The 19,585-nt window shown below is 45.7% G+C and overlaps 1 protein-coding gene across 1 annotated transcript in view; it reads right to left on the bottom strand.

Moving 5' to 3' along the window:
• Nucleotides 1–19,585, bottom strand: part of COL11A1 (collagen type XI alpha 1 chain) — a 528,076-nt gene that overhangs the window by 467,972 nt on the left and 40,519 nt on the right. The window contains exon 2 of the mRNA XM_033916645.1: nucleotides 17,610–17,777. Within this exon, the coding sequence (XP_033772536.1) occupies nucleotides 17,610–17,777 (168 nt within the window). The remainder of the gene's footprint in view (nucleotides 1–17,609; nucleotides 17,778–19,585) is intronic.

Here is a 19,585-nt window from a genome sequence, read left to right as displayed (position 1 = left end):
AATTCTTCAAAGGTATGTTTTTTGGCTTTACAATGTGTAACTAATGTTTTTTTTTTAAAGTCATCTTTTGATAATAGCTTTGGTGTTCAAGAATTCTCATCTTCAAGCATCTTTTTGCCTTGCTTACATATTTCTGACACAGATATACTAATGTGCTACACAGTGACATAGGACTAGATGGGCCTTCCCATGAAATTATCTCTCCCGAGGTAGTGGGGACCAGAGTGGGGGAGAGGAGGAAGAATCCTGTCAGAGCTCCAGTAAACAAATCATACAAAAAAAAAACAAATTCCAGTCTTTTTTTTCTGTTTTCAAGAAGATCCTTGGTATGTGTCGCGTTAGGATAAAAACTTGTATTGAAAAATCTTGCATTGTAACTATGACAAATTTAGCCTGTAAACTGTATATTATGGGACTCATAATCAAAACTTAAACGTGTCTAAAAACCCACCCAAGTCGGCACTTGGACGACCTAAAAGGCAAGTCGTCCAAGTGTCGATAATAAAACCGACTTTCTAGATGTATTCAGGGACTTTTGAGGCCTCTGAATGCCGCTGTGTGCCCGGAGTGGTTAAGGTGATTTTTGGGCGGGATGTGAGCCAACCTAGATTTAGTCGTTCTGCAGGAATAATCAAATGTTTCACGAGACTTCCTGGACAAAACTTATATAATGTCAGTTAGGCGATGTAAAAGCAGATATAAATGCCAAAAAAGTATTCATTGTGACCAGATAACCACTGATCCCCTCACACTGCCACAGATATCAGAATAAAAATGTACATACCTGTCTCTGGAACATCACCACCTGCTATAGGAAAGCTTACTAGAGCTATATTCAGGTGTCTTAAGTAGCCTGGGTGTGTGTGTGTGTGTGTGGGGGGGGGGGGTAGTTAACCGTAGAAAGGAGGACCCAGGCCCATAAGCCACTCTAACCACTACATTCATGGTGGAAAATGTGAGCCAACTAAAAAACAAACAAACCCTATTGTACTGCCAAATAGGTGCCACTTGCAGTCATAAGGGCTATTGGGGTTGTAAACAGGTGGGTTTAGTGTGTCTTGGGAGTGTTTTGGGGGGCTTGTCATAACCAATAAGGGAGTTCTGGTGAGATGTTTATGTGGCACTGCTCTGTTGCCATGTCTGAATAGCCAGTCCATTACAAGATTGGCCCCTCTCACATCCAAATGGTCATGTTCTTGACGTTTGGGACTTGGACAGAATTTTGGTTGAAAATGTGGTATAAAGATAGACATAGTGACGGTCTGGATGAACAATAGCCTGGACGTCAAGATAGATGGTTTTTCAAACAAAAATATTTAGATGTATTTTTTAAGAATGGACATTTTCCCACTGCCCCCTTTGGGCATCTAATGGCATACGACCAAATTTGACTTAGATGTTTGTTTTGATTATGCCTCTCCATGTATATTGGTATTAGACCCTAAGTATGTGTAAAGTTAGGATAAAAACTTGTACAAAAACTTATACTATAACTATGGTAACTTGTAGCCTGCTAACTGTATATTGTGTATTTTGACCTGTAACCCATTCCAAGCTCACTGGCAAGGACAGGAACGAAAATGAATGAATTAATAAATAAATAAATATGACAATAAGAACATAAGAATAGCCTTATTGGGTCAGACTAATAGTCCATCAAGAAGAGTAGCCCGTTCTCATGGTGGCAAATACAGTTCACTTGTACCTGGCCAAAACCCAAAGAGTAGCAACATTCCATGCTAAAGATCCAGGGCAAGCAGTGGCTTCCACCATGTGTTTCTCAATAAGACTATGGACTTTTCCTCCAGGAAATTGTCCAACCCTTTCATAGAACCAGTTACGCTATCCGCTCTTACCACAACCTCTGGCAATGCGTTCCAGAGCTTAATCATTCTCTGAGTGAAAAAATATTTCCTTCTATTGCTTTTAAAACTATTTCCCTGTAACTTTATTGAGTGTCCCCTAGTCTTTGTAATTTTGAAGGGCCCTAACCTTTTTAGTCTTTCCTCATGAGAGGAGTTCCATCCCCTTTTCAACTTGGTTGCTCTTCTTTTCTAGTGCCGCTATCTTTCTTGAGATAAAGAGAACAGAATTGAATGCAATACTCCAGGTGAGGTCGCATCATGGAGCGATACAGAGGCATTATAACTTTCTTATTCTTGTTAACCATCCTTTTTAAAATAATTCCTAGCATTTTCTTGGATTTTGGCAGCCGCTACACATTGGGCAGAGGGTTTCATTTTATTGTCTACAATGACACCCAGATCCTTTTATGGCCACTAACCCACAAGGTGAACACTTACATCTGGAAACTGTGATTTGAGTTAATCTTCCCAATGTGCATTACTTTGCATTTGTCCATATTAAATTTCAACTGCCACTTGGACATCCAGTCTTCCAATTTTCTAAAGTCTGCTTGCAAGTTTTCACAATCTGCATGCGTTTTAACAACTTTGAACAGTTTAGTTTCATCCGCAAATTGAATCACCTCACTCGTTGTTCCAATTTCCAGATCATCTAATATAATAAAATGCTAGACGCGCATGCGCACTCAGTTCTGCGTGATCTGAAATCCCTGATCCGTGAGATGTATGTCCGTGGCTTTGCAGACGTGTGCATGCGCGAGTCCCGAGCCTTACTGCTTCCCAGCCGCAACCCTTGCACTCCCTGCTCTCCAGATCGCGGTGTACAGACCGGTAGGGCACTGGGAGCTAGGGAGAAAGCAAGGGCTCAGTCTTCGTCGTCGTCTTTGCCCCTCCCCCCCCCAATCCCCGTTGAGCCTCCCACCCGATTTTCTCTTCTCACGGTCTGGCCGGCTACCTTAGTCCCTTGCCGCCGCCGCCACCCCCTTCCCTTCCCGCGGTCGACAAACCTCTTGGCTCCAGCAGCGGCCGCAGCACTGTGAACACGCTGCTTCGCGGCCTCTACTGCCTTGATTTGCTCTTCTGTTTCTCTGATGATGTCATCAGGGACACGGAAGAGCAAATCGGGGCAGTAGAGGCCGCGAAGTAGCGTGTTTACAGTGCTGCGGCCGCGGCAAGGGACTAGGGGAGCTGGCCAGACCGCAAGAAGAGAAAATCGGGTGGGCCACGAAGAGATAGGGAGGAACTGGGAAGAAGGAAGAGGAAGAGGGAGGAAGAGGGAAAGGGGCCTGCTTTGGGGGAGGGGTGTGCTTGGAGGCACACAGCTTTGCTTGGGGGGGAGACAGAAGGGGGGCCACGGAGAGACAGGGAGGAACTGGAGCGGGAGAGGGAAAGGGGCCTGCTTTGGAGGAGGGGTGAGCTTGGAGGCAGACAGTTTTGCTTGGGGGGGAGACAGAAGGGGGGCCACGGAGACACAGTCAGGGAGGAATTGGAGGGGTAGAGGGAAAGGGGTCTGCTTTGGGGGGAGGGGTGTGCTCGGAGGCAGACAGCTTTGCTTGGGAGGGGAGACAGAAGGGGGACCACGGAGACAGTGTCAGGGAGGAATTGGAGGGGTAGAGGGAAAGGGGGCTGCTTCGGGGGGAGGGGTGTGCTGGGAGGCAGATCATTTTGCTTAGGGGGGAAGACAGAAGGGGGGCTACGGAGAGACAGTTAGGGAGGAACTGGAGGGGGAGAGGGAAAGGTGGCTGCTTTCTAGCACCCGTTAATGTAACGGGCTTAAAGACTAGTTTATAAATAAGTCCCGCTACAGATCCCTGTGTCACACCACTGTTTACTCACCTCCATTCAGAAATGACCATTTAACCTTACCCTCTGTTTTCTATCCGATAATCAGTTCCTAATCCACAACTGAACTTTGCCACCTATCCCATGACTCTTTAATTTTCTAAGGAGCTTTTCATGAGGAACTTTGTCAAAAGCTTTCTGAAAACCTAGATATACGTCATCAACTGGATCACCTTTATCCACATGTTTATTCACACCTTCGTAGAAGTCAAGCAAACTGGTGAGACAAGATCTCCCTTGGCTAAACCCATCCTGACTCTGCCTCATTAAATCATGTTTGTCTATGTGTTCCACAATTTTATTTTTTATAATTGTTTCCACCATTTTGCCCAGCTTACTAGTCTGTAATTTCCTGGATCTTGTCATAACATTGGCCACCCTCCAATCTTCAGGTACTACAGACATTTTTAACGACGGGTTACAGATCACTAACAGCAGGTCAGCAATTTCATGTTTGAGATTTTTAGCACCATGAGATTTTTATACCATCCAGCCCAGGTGACTTATCACATTTTGACTTATCAATTTGGCTTAATACATCTTCCAGATTCACCAAGATTTCTTTCAGTTCCTCTGCATCATCATCCTTGAAAATCATTTCCGGTTCAGGTAGATTTTTTTTACATCTTCTTCTGTAAAGACTAAAGCAAATAATTCATTCAGTTTCTCCGCTATGGCCTTATCCTCCCTGAACGCTCCTTTTGCTCCTTGATCATCTATTGGTCCCACGGATTCCCTCACAAGTTTTCTGCATCTCATGTACCTAAAAAGCACAGTTACTTACCGTAACAGGTGTTATCCAGGGACAGCAGGCAGATATTCTTAACGTATGGGTGACGTCACCGACGGAGCCCCGGTACGGACCTTTTTAACTAGAAAGTTCTAGTTGGCCGCACCGCGCATGCGCGGGTGCCTTCCCGCCCGACGGAGGAGTGCGTGGTCTCCAGTTAAGATAAGCCAGCTAAGAAGCCAACCCGGGGAGGTGGGTGGGTCGTAAGAATATCTGCCTGCTGTCCCTGGATAACACCTGTTACGGTAAGTAACTGTGCTTTATCCCAGGACAAGCAGGCAGCATATTCTTAACGTATGGGTGACCTCCAAGCTAACAGAGAGGGAGGGGGGATGGTTGGCCATTAGGAAAATACATTTTGTAACACAGATTGGCCGAAGTGTCCATCCCGTCTGGAGAAGGTATCCAGACAGTAGTGAGTAGTGAACGTGTGAACTGAAGACCAAGTGGCCGCCTTGCAGATTTCCTCAATAGGCGTGGAACGGAGGAAAGCCACAGAAGCAGCCATAGCTCTGACCCTGTGGGCCGTGACAGCTCCTTCCAGTGACAGGCCGGCCCGAGCATAACAGAACGCAATACAGGCAGCAAGCCAATTGGACAGCGTTCGTTTAGAGACAGGACGACCCAGACGGTTGGGATCGAAGGTCAGAAAAAGTTGAGGAGAGGATCGGTGAGCCCTGGTACGGTCAAGGTAGTATGCAAGGGCACGTTTACAATCCAGTGTGTGTAAAGCCTGTTCCCCAGGATGAGAATGGGGTTTCGGGAAGAAGACAGGCAATACAATAGATTGGTTGAGGTGAAAAGCCGAAACCACCTTGGGAAGGAATTTAGGATGGGTACGCAGAACCACCTTGTCATGGTGAAAAACAGTGAACGGTGGATCGGCGACCAGTGCATGCAGCTCACTGACCCTCCTGGCAGAGGTGATGGCAATGAGGAAAAGCACCTTCCATGTGAGAAGTTTGAGCGAAGTAGTAGCAAGAGGCTCAAAAGGAGGTTTCATGAGGGTTGACAAAACCACATTTAGGTCCCAGACGACAGGAGGAGGCTGTAGAGGTGGTTTGATGTTGAAGAGGCCTCTTATGAAGCGGGAAACCAGAGGGTGAGCCGTGAGAGGTTTTCCGAGGATAGGCTCATGAAACGCAGTGATGGCACTGAGGTGGACTCTGATTGAGGTAGACTTGAGACCAGCCTCGGACAGAGAGAGCAGATAGTCCAGAATGGTCTCTACCGCCAATGAGGTGGGATTGTGATGATGCAGGAGGCACCAAGAGGAAAACCGGGTCCACTTCTGATGGTAACATTGGAGCGTGGAGGGTTTCCTGGAGGCATACAGAATGCGACGGACAGGCTGAGACAGGGTATCTGGAGAGGTCAGCCCGAGAGAAACCAAGCAGTCAGGTGGAGGGAAGACAGATTGGGGTGCAGTAGAGACAGATGCTGCTGTGTAAGCAGAGTAGGAAACACAGGAAGAGGAATGGGCTCCCTGGAGCTGAGCTGGAGCAGGAGGGAGAACCAGTGCTGTCGGGGCCACCGGGGGGCGATGAGAATCATGGTGGCCCTGTCCTTGCGGAGCTTGAACAAGGTCCGCGACATCAGAGGGAGCGGAGGAAAGGCATAGAGGAACCGATCCGTCCAGTCGAGTAGGAATGCATCTGGGGTCAGACGATGCGGAGAGAAGAGTCTGGAACAGAACTGGGGCAGCTGATGGTTGTGAGGAGCTGCAAATAAGTCCACTTGCGGGGTGCCCCAGCGAGCAAAAATGGAGTGGAGAGTAGGAGGGTCCAGGGTCCACTCGTGAGGTTGCAGGATGCGGCTGAGCTGGTCGGCCAGGGAGTTCTGTTCGCCCTGGATATAGACAGCCCTGAGGGACAGATTGTGGGCTATGGCCCAGGTCCAGATTCGGAGGGCCTCCTGACAAAGGGGACGAGATCCGGTGCCGCCTTGCTTGTTGATGTAGTACATGGCGACTTGGTTGTCCGTGCACAGGAGAAGAACCTGAGGGTAGAGGAGATGCTGGAAAGCCTTGAGAGCATAAAACATGGCTCTGAGCTCCAGGAAGTTGATGTGATGTTGACGCTCCTGAGGGGTCCAAAGTCCCTGGGTGCGGAGATCACCCAAGTGGGCCCCCCATGCATAGGGGGAAGCATCCGTGGTTATGACCATGGAATGAGGAGGCGGATGGAAGAGAAGTCCCCTGGAGAGATTTGAGGAGTTCAACCACCATTGAAGAGATTGCTGAAGAGACGATGTCACAGAGATGGGATGAGAAAGAAGATTCGTGGTCTGTGACCATTGGTTGGCAAGGGTCCATTGAGGTATCCTGAGGTGGAGTCGTGCCAGAGGAGTCACATGGACTGTTGAGGGCCATGTGGCCTAGAAGGACCATCATCTGGCGAGCAGGGATGGATGGATGAAGGAGCACCTGCCGGCAAAGGTGAAGTAGCGTCCGGTGCCGGTCGGCAGGAAGGAACGCCCTCATCTGATTGGTATCGAGAACTGCTCCGATGAACTGCAGGCGCTGCGTAGGAAGCAGGTGTGACTTGGGATAATTGATCTCGAACCCCAAGAGATGGAGGAAAGAGATGGTTTGATGAGTGGCTTGCAGCACAAGCGGAGATGTAGGTGCTTTCACCAACCAATCGTCCAAGTATGGGAACACTTGTAGGTTGTGGGACCTGAGAAAAGCCGCTACCACAATCAGGCACTTGGTGAACACCCTGGGTGATGATGCGAGACCAAAGGGCAGCACCTTGTACTGATAGTGGTGATTTTGTATCTGGAATCGGAGGTAGCGACGCGAAGCCTGATGGATTGGGATGTGAGTGTAGGCCTCCTTGAGGTCCAGGGAACATAGCCAGTCGTGTTGAGATAGAAGAGGATAAAGCGTGGCCAGGAGAGCATTCTGAACTTTTCTTTGACCAAACACTTGTTGAGGTTCCTGAGGTCTAAGATGGGACGAAGATCTCCCGTTTTCTTGGGTACCAGGAAGTAGCGGGAGTAAAATCCCTGACCCCTTTGGTCTGGAGGAACTTCTTCGATGGCATTGAGGAGGAGGAGGGATTGGACCTCCCTGAGGAGGAGAGGAGTTTGGGAGGAGTGAGAAGCAGACTCTATGGGAGGATGATCTATGGGAAGAGTCTGGAACCTTAGTGAGTATCCGTGGCGGATGATGTTGAGAACCCACAGGTCTGATGTGATGGCCTCCCAGCGTTGGAGAAAGATGGTGAGGCGGCCTCCGATAGGTTGAGGAAGAGGCATCGAAGGGTGGAGACTGGCTATGCCCTGGAGAAAGGAGTCAAAAGGGCTGAGGAGGTTTAGTCTGAGGGAGAGGCTTGGTCGCCTGGTGAGACTGAGAGCGAGCCTGAGTGTGCTGTTGTTGGCGAGGACGGCGAGATTGCTGCTGAGGAGGATTCAGCGGCCTGGCAGAGAATCGACGTTGATAAGAGGACTGAGGCCTGTATGGTCGTGCCGGTGGAGTTTTCTTTTTGGGTTTAATGAGGGTGTCCCATCTGGTCTCATGAGCCGAAAGTTTTTGTGTTGTGGTATCAAGAGACTCCCCAAAAAGTTCGTCACCAAGACAGGGCGCGTTGGCGAGACGGTCCTGGTGGTTTACATCAAGGTCAGACACCCTCAGCCAGGCTAGGCGTCGCATGGCCACAGCCAGTGCGGAGGCTCGTGAAGTAAGCTCGAAGGAATCGTAAATCGAGCGCACCATAAACTTTCTGAGCTGAAGGAGGTTGGAAATCTGCTGTTGGAAGAGTGGGACCTTACGCTCAGGTATATATTTTTCTAGAGCAGAAAGTTGTTGGACCAGGTGTTTCATATAAAATGAAAAATGAAAGGTGTAATTGTTGGCTCTGTTAGCCAGCATGGCATTCTGGTACAGGCGCTTTCCAAATTTGTCCATTGTCTTTCCCTCTCTGCCAGGAGGGGTGGAGGCATAAACGCTGGAGCCTTGAGATTTTTTGAGAGTGGACTCTACAAGGAGGCTCTCATGGGGCAATTGGGGTTTGTCAAATCCCGGAATAGGGATGACCCGGTATAAGCTGTCCAGTTTTTTAGGGGCACCTGGAACAGTCAACGGAGTCTCCAAATTTTTATAAAATGTTTCCCGGAGGATATCATGTACAGGAAGTTTAAGAAACTCCTTGGGAGGTTGGTCGAAGTCCAAAGCTTCTAAAAAGGCCTGGGACTTCTTAGAGTCGGACTCAAGGGGGATGGAGAGAGCCGCTGACATCTCCCGAAGGAACTTCGTAAAGGAGGATTGCTCAGGCTTAGAAGTGGTTTCAGCCATGGAGGGTTCCTCATCTGTGGAAGAGGCATCCTCCTCGGTACCGAGTGGGGATTGTTTCCCATAGGTCTGGGTCCCTGATAGCCGGTTCAGTATGGCGGGTTTTAGAAAGGGACTTGCCAGATCGCATGGATACGGTGCCGGGGGATGAAGACCGGCGTCGATCTCTGTCCCTGGAGGAATGGTGCCGATCCCGATCCCGAGACGACCGGCGTCGATCTGGGGCCTGGGAAGGGTCCTCTGCCGAGCAAGTCTGAAGTGCAGGCTGAGCAGATAAGACCGGCATGGATGTGTTCAACGGTACCGAGGGGGTGGATACCGGTGGAGCGGTGCGAAGCTCGGGCTGGACCGGTACCGGAAGGAGCGGTGCCAGTAAGGTTGGAAGGAGCTGTTGGAGTTGCTTCTGTAGCTGCTCCTGAAGCTTGTCCTGGAGGATGGCCGAGATTCGGTCCTCCAATGGGGGCACCGGTACCGCTTTAGATTTCTTCGGTACCATAGGTGCTGCTCGACGCTCCGGCGATGAGGAGGGCCGATGACGAGGCACTCACCGTGATCGGAGCGGAGCGTTTACGGGAGCGGCGGGACGTCGGAAGAACCGGGGTCACCGCTGTAGCTGGAGGTCGCTCAAGGGAAGTGGAAGGCTTCTTAGCCGGCTTACCTGGCGCTATCGACCCCGAAGGAGGATCAGGCGGTGTCGATGTGGTCGGTGCCGATTTAGGCGGTGCCGTCGACGTCGGGGCCTGATCCATGGTAGAACCGGTACCGAAAAGAATATTTTGCTGTATTTGCCGGTTCTTAAGAGTGCGTTTCTTGAGAGTAGCACAGCGGGTGCAGGTGTCAGCCCGATGCTCTGGACCCAAACACTGAAGGCACCAGTTGTGTGGGTCAGTTAAAGAGATCGGGCGTGCACACCGCTGGCACTTCTTGAAGCCCGGTTGAGGGGGCATGAAGGGAAACACGGCCTCCGCGAAATCAAACCCGGAGGCTTGGATGATTACAACAGGCCCCGCCGGGGCCGGCTGTAAAAATAAGGAAAAAGACACGAAAAGAATTTTTTTTTTTTTTTTTTTTAGAAGAATGAAGTCGAAAGACAAAAATAGAACCAAAATTGGATCAAAAATCGCGAGCAGGAAGGCAAATTGAGAGTTTTCAACGGCCGTTGAAAAGCACATGCATCTTCTTCGCTCCGCGGAAACGAAGAAACTGGAGACCACGCACTCCTCCGTCGGGCGGGAAGGCACCCGCGCATGCGCGGTGCGGCCAACTAGAACTTTCTAGTTAAAAAGGTCCGTACCGGGGCTCCGTCGGTGACGTCACCCATACGTTAAGAATATGCTGCCTGCTTGTCCTGGATAAAAATTGTTATGAGTTTTTGCCTCTTTTGCAAGTTTCTCTTCATATTCTCTCTTAGCTTTCTTTATCAATGCTGTGCATTTAACTTGCCAGTGCTTCTGTCTCTTCTTTTTTTTCTTCATTCAGATCCGTTTTCCATTCTTTAAAGAATGTATTTTTTGGGGCTTTAATAGCCTCTGTCACTTAACCTTTTAACCATGCCGGCTCTCATTTCCTCTTCATTACATCTTTACTAATACGTGGAATACATATAGTCTGGGCTTCCACTATGATATTTTTAAATAACATCCACGCTTGGTTTACAGTTCTAACCTTTGCAACTGATACTTTTAGCTTCTTTTTAACCATTTTCCTCATTTTATCATAGTCATCCTTTCGAAAATTATATGTCTCTACAGTATATTTCTTTTGCGACACCACTCCCAGTATCAGCTCAAATTTGATCACATTGTGATCACTGTTTCCCAGCAGTTAACTCCTGTACTATGCCTTGCATTCCATTAAGGAACAAATCTAAAATAGCTTCCTCTCTTGTTGGTTCCTGTACCAGTTGCTCCAAGAAGCAGTTATTTATGATATCTAGGAAATTTACCTCCCTAGTACTCCCTGATGTAACATTTAACCCTTCATATGCTGAAAATAAACGAGAAAGACCATTTTTCTACCTCAGCTTTTCATGCAAGGTTTCTGCCCATTGTTCTTCTCCATCCCACTGGCAATTCCATTGCCTTTTTACCTCACCCAATGTTCAATATTTTGCAACAGTTTGGTAGTTATTTCAACAGTCTATTTTAACTACACTTGATGTAGTGTATTCATTTATATGTATTAAATAGCAGTTAAGAATTAAGAGGTAGATTCAGTTAATCTAATCTAATCTAATCCTTAGGTTTGTATACCGCATCATCTCCACATTCGTAGAGCTCGACGCGGTTTACAGTAGGAGAAATAGGAAGGAACTACAACATAGGGTTAGAGGTAAAAGTGTGAAGAAAATTTAGAGGACTTGGGATGCCAAGATATAAGAGTTTCCTTGATTCCTAAGTTGGAGGGAGACTTACATTTTTTGAGAAAAGCCAAATTTTCAGATGTTTACGGAAAACTTGGAGAGAGCTCAAGTTCCGAAGAGGGGAGGTAAGGTTGTTCCAGAGCTCAGTGATTTTGAAGTGGAGGGAGGTCCCTAGCTTTCCTGTGTGGGAAATGACACCCAAAGTTAGGTACTAGCTGGGATAATGTGTGCTAAGCGCAAATTCTATAAAGGCAGTTCCGCATGGAACTCTGTCTTCATAGAATACTAGTTAAAGTGATTTTCGGGCTTAACTTTAGGTGCAAGTAATTACGCCTGCCGATGGCTTGTGTGAATACTCATGCCTTAACTATTGTCGGGTGCGGAAATAGAAGCACTGTATTCTGAATTCTGCACCTGAATTCTGAGAACTCCCCTGGCCATGGTCCTTTGGAGTTGCATGCAAGATGAATTAAGTGTGCAGGTTAAAGACTCGGAGCTAAAGAGGTTAGGGCTCTTCAGATTGGAAAAGAGATAGCTGAGGGGAGATATGATCGAAGTCTACAAAATCTTGAGTAGAGTAGAATGGGTACAAGTGGATTGATTTTTTACTGCATCAAGATTTACAAAGACTAGGAGACACTTGATGAAGTTACAGAGTAATACTTTTAAAATTAATAGGAGGAAATATTTTTCATCCGGAGAATAATTAAGCTTTGGAATGTGTTCCCAGAGGATGTGGTAAGAGTGGTTAATGTAGCCGTTTTGTTTTGTTTTTTTTAAAACAAGGTTTAGACAAGTTCCTGGGGGAAAAGTCCATAGTCTGATGTTGAGACAGACAAGGGGGAAGCCACTGCTTGCCCTGGATCAGTGGCATGGAATGCTGCTATTATTTGGGTTTTTGCCAGGTACTTGTGACTTGGATTGGCCTCTGTGAAGACGGGATACTGGGCTAGATAGACCATTGGTCTGACCCAGTAAGGCTATTCTTATCTTCTTAACCAATAATCAGTGCACATTAGCGCTTGTTAAGGCCAATTATTGATTGTTATCACCAATTTAGCCAATTACTGTAGCTAACTTTGTTTGACCTATACAGAATTTGGTTGGCAAGAGTTTGTCTTCTCCTGTATTTGTTGGAGTAGTTTAACTAACTAATAACTACTGAGACCAGAATAATGACTGAGTTTTAGTTTTCTATACGATGAGCACTATAGTAAACATAGTAACATATTAAATGATAGCATATAAAGACCCAAATGGTCCATCCAGTCTTCCCAAACATACACTTTCTATAATTTAATGATTTGATTTAAATTGTTCTTTTTCTTAGATATTTCTGGGCTAGAAAACAAATTATGTTTTCATTTACTAAAAGATCATATAAGTCAATAGTTTAAATGCTTGTCTGAATTTCATATACTGTACTATCAAAATTAGCAAATCCCAGATATAAAGAACATCTACTTAAACTATAGCAAAAAGTTCCAAAAGTGTCACTGTAGTGCCTACTGAGGGGCGCAACAAAAGGAGGATAATAAATAATATAATAAAAAATGATAGTAGTATTAAATGTGTGAGAAGACCTCAGTGCGGATTAGACAGTCAGGTGAATGAATTAACCTTTTTACACCTATGGACCGGCAGAAATAAAAAAATTATTCTGTGGACCGGCATCGGTCCATGGACCGGCGGTTGAAGAACACTGGGCTAAGTCGTGGGCCAGACCCTGCCCATCTCTCCACCCCAGACCCCACCCCCATAGTAGTACTAATTGCACCTCGCACGTCCCTTGCCTCATCTGACGTTGCAACGGTTCCGGTTTCGGAGCAGGATGCCTGTAGGAGCCACTGCCCATGGCTTTGTGCACTGAATCAGTTAGGAAGAGGGAGCTGGCTCGAAGATAACGCCGCATCGATTGCACTGTGGACCTGCGGTTGAAGAACACTGTTTTGGGCCTGATGCACCTGCTGGCCCTGTAGACTGGCAGGAAATTTCTGTGGACCGGCACTGGTCCATGGACCGGTGGTTGAAGAACACTGTTCTATACTATAATCTGTGTGTGGGTATCAGCCCAACACACCACACCATCATCGAGTCTTCACGTGTGTGCAATGAAACAGTGTAATAATAGTGTAATCATACCAAATAATTAATAAATCTATGTGCTCTCTATAGCTGTGCCCACTCATTCGGCAAAACAGGATAACTGCACAACATCAAAGGAAAATCAATCACTTATCTCGAAAGGAGCTCCAAAAGAATCTGGCTCCCATAGACGCTGCGGGGCTGCAGATGAAATAGAGACCACTCAAAAACTGTTGGTTCAACTTACTTCAGTTTCGGATACACATCCTTCTTCAGGAACCCTTAAAATTATTTGAGAGCTCAAAATGCTAGCAGCGAGACAACACGTCAGAGGCAGTTGAGAGGTAAAAACTGAGTGTTTGCCTTTTGAACAAGAGGTCGTAAAAGACGTCACTGAAAGCTCACAGGTTAAAATTCAAATAATAGTATTCCATTCTATGTTCTCATTTAGACCCTTAGGAAAAATGGAATTAAGTTCATAAATCCAGTATTGTTCACGATATTGAATATATTGTTTTTTTTTGTTACCAGTGAAATTATGAGGTAAGAAGTCATTGATAATCCATCTAAGTTGGTCAAACGTATGATGAAACTGCAAGCAGTGAGGAATCATGGGGACTGTAGTCATGGCAGTGTGAAGCCTGCTTTTGTATTCTATAGGACGAGTTCTAATGCATCTAAACGTGTGGCCCACATAGAGCAATTAGCAAGGGCAAATGATTATATACACAGCCCAAGACGTAATGCAAGATGTTTGTTGCTTAAGAACATAGGTTTTCTTGGTTTGAGGATTGCTCCAGGTGTTGTAAGTTAAAGAGGTATTATACATAGTGCATCAATTTGAATGTTTAATGTTGATCTAAGAGAGTGATCGTAGGACTGGTTTCTAAGCAGAATATATGACGATTTTAACGGATTGTGAACACTTTGAACACTGATTGGGTTAAGCTTATGGACTGCAGCAACAGAAGAAGAAGAGAAAGGAATTTGGATGGATTCATCTTGAGTTAAGTGCACACTGATTGTTTTCAATGAACTAAATACCTTAATGAATTTTGAAGATTAACAGATTATTCTAATTGATTAAATATGCAGGACAATGATAGCTCAAACCATTTTTTCACTGGATAGCACCTTGCACTTTAAAATTACTTTATTTTGTAGTCATATATATTTTATATAACATTATATAAAATATATATGACTACAAAATAAAGTAATAGTTCTGAGTATAGTTTAATGAGATAAACTGAATGTTAGCTAGTTTGTTTGACTATCCCATTGTGTAAGTTTGTGTTTAACCAAGGGATGTGTCACAGGGCAGACACATTCCAGAACCTTCCTAACCAACATACAATATAAAAGGCAGCCTGCTAAAGAAGGAGAAAGGACAAGTAAATGGAGCTGCCTGTGACATAGTGTGAATTAAGGAGAAACCTGTTTGGAATTGCTGTATGAGGATCTTAGGTAAAGGAATACCTTGGCAAGGCAAAACATTTATGAAAGGTACTAAATTTGAGAGAAAATCAGCTTAATGTTTTTCTTTTGGGTGTTTTCATTTCATTGCCAGCTGGGGTATAGATGGTAGGGAGGAAGCAAAATGTGTTTTGGGATCATAGGGCGTGGAAGCTGTTTTTTAAAAAGGGGGAATGTTGATGTAAAGCCTCCCAGAAGCGGTGGTCAGCTTCCATAGGAAAAGAGCTGATGTTTAGCATTTCACCATGAGTATAATAGTTCTGAGAAATCTGATAAAACAGAAGGTCTGTTTCAGAGCTTTTTCTTAGAGGCAAGAACCTGCAGTGTTGCTAGGCAGGATTGGCGGACTTAGGGAGTGGTCTTTGAAGGTGACTTTTCTGGTCTGTTCCTGAAGAAGTCCTTGGCCCTTTCATCCAGGAAAGCTGGTAACTGATGCAGATGAGGAGTACCCGGCACCTTCTCATCCTTGAGGGGTTGGCCAGGAGCCTCACCACCATGTATATTTCCTTTATAGAATGAGGAATGTACTGTACATGTAGGTTGTAGTCCCCAAGACCCAAATCAAGCTCAAATCACATCCCCCTGAAATCTCTGCTTGGTGTTGATCTCTACATGTAAGCAGTGGCTTTCTGAAATTGGTGTTTTTAGGTACAGTACAGAGCAATATGCCGGTGTAAGTGTCACTATTGCATAGTGCCAAAGAAAGCTTGTATTCGGAGTTCATAATTTTATGCATTATTTATTTTATTAATTATAGCCCATTATAACTATGCAGCTCACAAAATAGAAACATACGTAATAATAAAACAAGACAAGATGTAATGTTTACAGGCATCTTATAAAGTTATACAGTGATACCTTGGATTACGAGCATAATCCGTTCCAGAAGCATGCTCGTAAATCCAAAATGCTCATTTATTAAAGCGAGTTTCCCCATAGGAAATAACGGAAACTCGCTTTGATACGTTCCCCCCCCAACGAGAACCAGCATTGCTCCCCCTGAAGGCCACCCCTGTGATCCGGCACCCTCCCCCCAGCGATCCGGCACCCTCCCCCACTGTGATCTGGCACCTCCCTCCCCCCCCCCGCGATTCGAAACCCCCCCCGCCGCGATTGGGCACCCCTCCGCCACGATCGGGCACTCCCCACCCCCGCCACTTCTTACCGTTATCTGGGCCTGGGCACCGGCACCGGCATGTCCTGTGCGTTGGTGCCAGTGCCTGAAGATCTGCTTCCTCTTCTTGCTGGGCCTTGAGCATCTGCACATGCTCAAGGCCTGCGAGTTCACATCAGAGAGAACGTGAACTCGCAGGCCTTGAGCATGCACAGATGCTTGCCGGTGCCGGTGCCCAGGCCCAGAAGACGGTAAGAAGCAGCGGGGGGTTCCCAATCGTGGCAGGGGGTGCCGGATCGTGGGGGGAGGGTGGCCGGGTTGCAGGGGGGAGGGTGCAGGATCGCGGGGGGACACTCATAAAATCGAGCCACGCTTGGTTTCCGAGGCGCCGATTTTGCGAATGTTTTGCTCATCTTGCAAAACACTCGCAGATCGGTGCACTCGTAAACCTAAGTATCACTGTATTTGAAAATTATTTTTAGTCGCCTATGGCTCCCAGTACATTGGAAAAAGCTTTTTAAATACTTTTTGCCATATTTTCTTTGACTGAAATTTTTTTGCATTGATTTTCTCCCTGTCCACATAATTCTCAGAATAAATGCCATTTAACCAATGCCTCCATAACCAATGCTACTCAGGTGGTTTTTTTTCTCTCCTTTACCATAATATTAGTTTTCTTGTATCAAGTGTTTTTATTGCCTAGAATTGCTGTGCACCAGGTTATTATAACCTCTTTATTCTCCCTAATTTTCTGAGGGTCATGATCTCAAGACTTTTCTGGTTAACCACAGGAAACCATCCCCGTGTTATTCTTTGAGGATAGAGGGAAGAATCAGAGTATAAATAGGTAGAGCCACTGACTTCAAGCCTTACATTGAAGAATACTGGTATAGAAGGATCGAGGTTGAAATTGATACTAAAGAATGACACGGAATGGTTTCTCGCAGTTAACCGTGGGACCAGGGACAAATTCTGTCCCCGTGCCATTCTCCCCTTCTGTATAGGAATTTTTTTGTCATCAGAACTCCACAGCCAGCTATGAGAACAGTAATTGTTTCCATCCCTTACAGAATCTATTTATGTCTATCTATATAAACTTGCTATGAACCATCTTGTCTCTAATCCGCTGTTACGGGCTGTAGTTATCAATCACTCATCCTTAGTTCTTAATTCACCTGTCTGCAACATTCATGTTTCCAAATTAGATCAATGTTTGGTTCCTGGAGTAAAACATTGTATTTCTCTCTGTATTTGTGCATTTGCCAACTTGTTTTTCCTTGATTGTTTATTATTTTTTTCCCTTGTTTTCAGGGGCATAACCAGCAGTCAGTTTGGGGGGAAGGCCCACATATATTTATTCCATTTTCTATACCATTCTCTCAAGGAACTCAGAATGGTTTATCATGAATTTATTTATTTAATTTGTTTTCTATCTGTTTTCCCCAAAGATCTCAGAAGGGGTTAGACTAGAGTTAAATTTATTCAGGTGCTCAAGCATATTTCCAGTCTGTCCCAGTGGCTTTCATCTAATGTACCTAGGGCAATGGGGGATTAAGTAACTTGCCCAGGGTCACCAAGGAGCAGTATGGGATTTGAACCCACAACCATCAGGGTGCTGAGGCTGTAGCTTTAACCACTGCACCAAACACTTCCTTGTGCTCATCATTTCTTCCCCTCCCCAGCCCGCATTATGATCCTACCTCTGCTGGCAATGTAAAAAAAAAATTTAACAAAACAAATTATGACTTAAAGATATTATACTGGCTTTCTCAAAGACTTACCTGGGAATAACTGTTTTGTTGGAGCACTGAGTTGCGCATGTTTTGAACTGTGAAAGGCAGCGTCGGATCCTCGTGAATCTTTTCTGTTTGTGCAAAATCCTTCAGTTTTTGAAATTCCGTCAGGTAAGCTGTGAAATCCTAAGGCTTTTAGTACATCAGTGGGTTCAGCTGAGGAAAAAAATGAAACAAAATTAAATTGTTAGTGATCGCTTGACCACATCACAATAAATATGGACCAAATGATTTAATACCAATGTGGCAAAAATTTATATTGGTCTGAGAATAAAATTTGGTATCATTTCACTATTTTATACTTTCATTTTAAAATCTGCTAAAAGGTTTTGGGGTGCTTTTACTAAGCTGTGACAAGCACTACTGCAGGACACGCTTAGGCATTCCATAGTAGTGTTTAGTGCTGGGGGAGTGTTTAGGGTGGAGAGTATGCTCTGCAGTGGTGTAGTGAGGGTGAGAGGCACCAGGGCAGTGGCGCCCCCTGCCCTCTTTTCTGCTGTCCCCCCTGGCTCCTTCCCTGCCAGGCATGTACGCCCATTCCCTTCCCCCATACCTGTTTAATTTCTCTAGTGTTGGCAGCAACTCCAACTTGGATTGACTGCAGGATTGATCTGTACTAGTCTGGCTTATTTAGTTTTACAATGGGTGTATTGCTGTTGTATTTTTCACTGCAGTATGTAAGATGCTGCCTTTTCCTAGGTACTCGTGTGTGACGTGTGGCTTGTTACTAAAAATCATGTTTTTCGTACAGATGGGGGAGGGTGCCAAAAAATGATGGGCCCCGGGTGTCACACATGCTAGGTACGCCACTGCAGGAGGGAACCTCCCCCACCCCCGAACAATCGCGGCAGGAAGGATGCCAAGTCCCTCCTGCCTGGCACCCTCGAACCTCCCCCCCCCCCCCCCCCCGAATGATCGCGGCAAGAGGTGGCCTAAGGGATCTAGCCATTCGGAATCTTAAGCCACTCCCAGTGTATCCCAGAATGTACTGGGAGATGGGCCTAAGATTCCGGTTGACCCAGGTGCCTAAGACCCCCTCTTACAGGAGATCCCTCAGCGGCCGCGTCTGCTTATAATATAGGTCAGCAATTTGCTGGCCTACCTTGTACGCGTCTGCCACAGGCTTAGGGAAATGCGTATGGCTGCCAAGGTCCACCTAATACTACTTCCAGGCCAAGCCATGCCCACACCTAGCCTTAGGCGAGCTTAGGCAGGCTTGCACGCCTTCCTAGGTTCCCGGAGGCACACATTACGAGTGTTTTTGCCTCCAAGGCAATCTTCTTTTCAAATTCTCATTGCCTTCCTTACAGAACTTTGACTTCCTATTCCTTATGCTATTTCCTATTATCATCAGTCTGAACATTCTTCCATTTTATGAAGAATTATCTTTTAGTTCTAATAGCTTCTATCACCTCACATTTTAGCTATACTTTCTGTTTGGCCTTCCTTTTACCTTTTTTAATACGTGAGGGTATTTTTGAATACCTTTACTTCATGTAAATTTTTGACCTTTACAGCTTACCCAAGTAAGGTAGTCTGCTGTCACTTGCCTGAATATCTAGAAGCATGTTGAGTGCTTGTTAGTGAGCTACCCCAAACATACTACAGAGTCCATATTTTTGCATATGGCATATCAGTTTCACAGAGGCCTAGATAAAGGCTAGGACTGTGTTATTCAAGCTACTACTATTCTAATGTTCAACACTTCATGCTAGTGATCCCAGGGCAAGCAGTAGCTTCCTCCATGTCCAGGAACTTGTGCAAACCTTTCTTAAAAATCCAGATATGCTAACTGCAATTACTACATCATCCGGCAATGAGTTCCAAAGCTTTACTATTTTAATATTTAATATTAATATTTAATATTAATATTTATATCAATGACCTGGAAAACGGAACATCCAGTGAGATCATCAAGTTTGCAGACGACACAAAACTCTGCCGGGCAATCAAATCGCAGGAGG

This window comes from Geotrypetes seraphini, chromosome 12 (assembly GCF_902459505.1).
Source record: "Geotrypetes seraphini chromosome 12, aGeoSer1.1, whole genome shotgun sequence".
Lineage (NCBI taxonomy): Eukaryota > Metazoa > Chordata > Amphibia > Gymnophiona > Dermophiidae > Geotrypetes > Geotrypetes seraphini.
The sequence above is the reverse complement of the archived record's forward strand: the minus strand, read 5'-3'. Positions and strand labels throughout refer to the sequence as shown.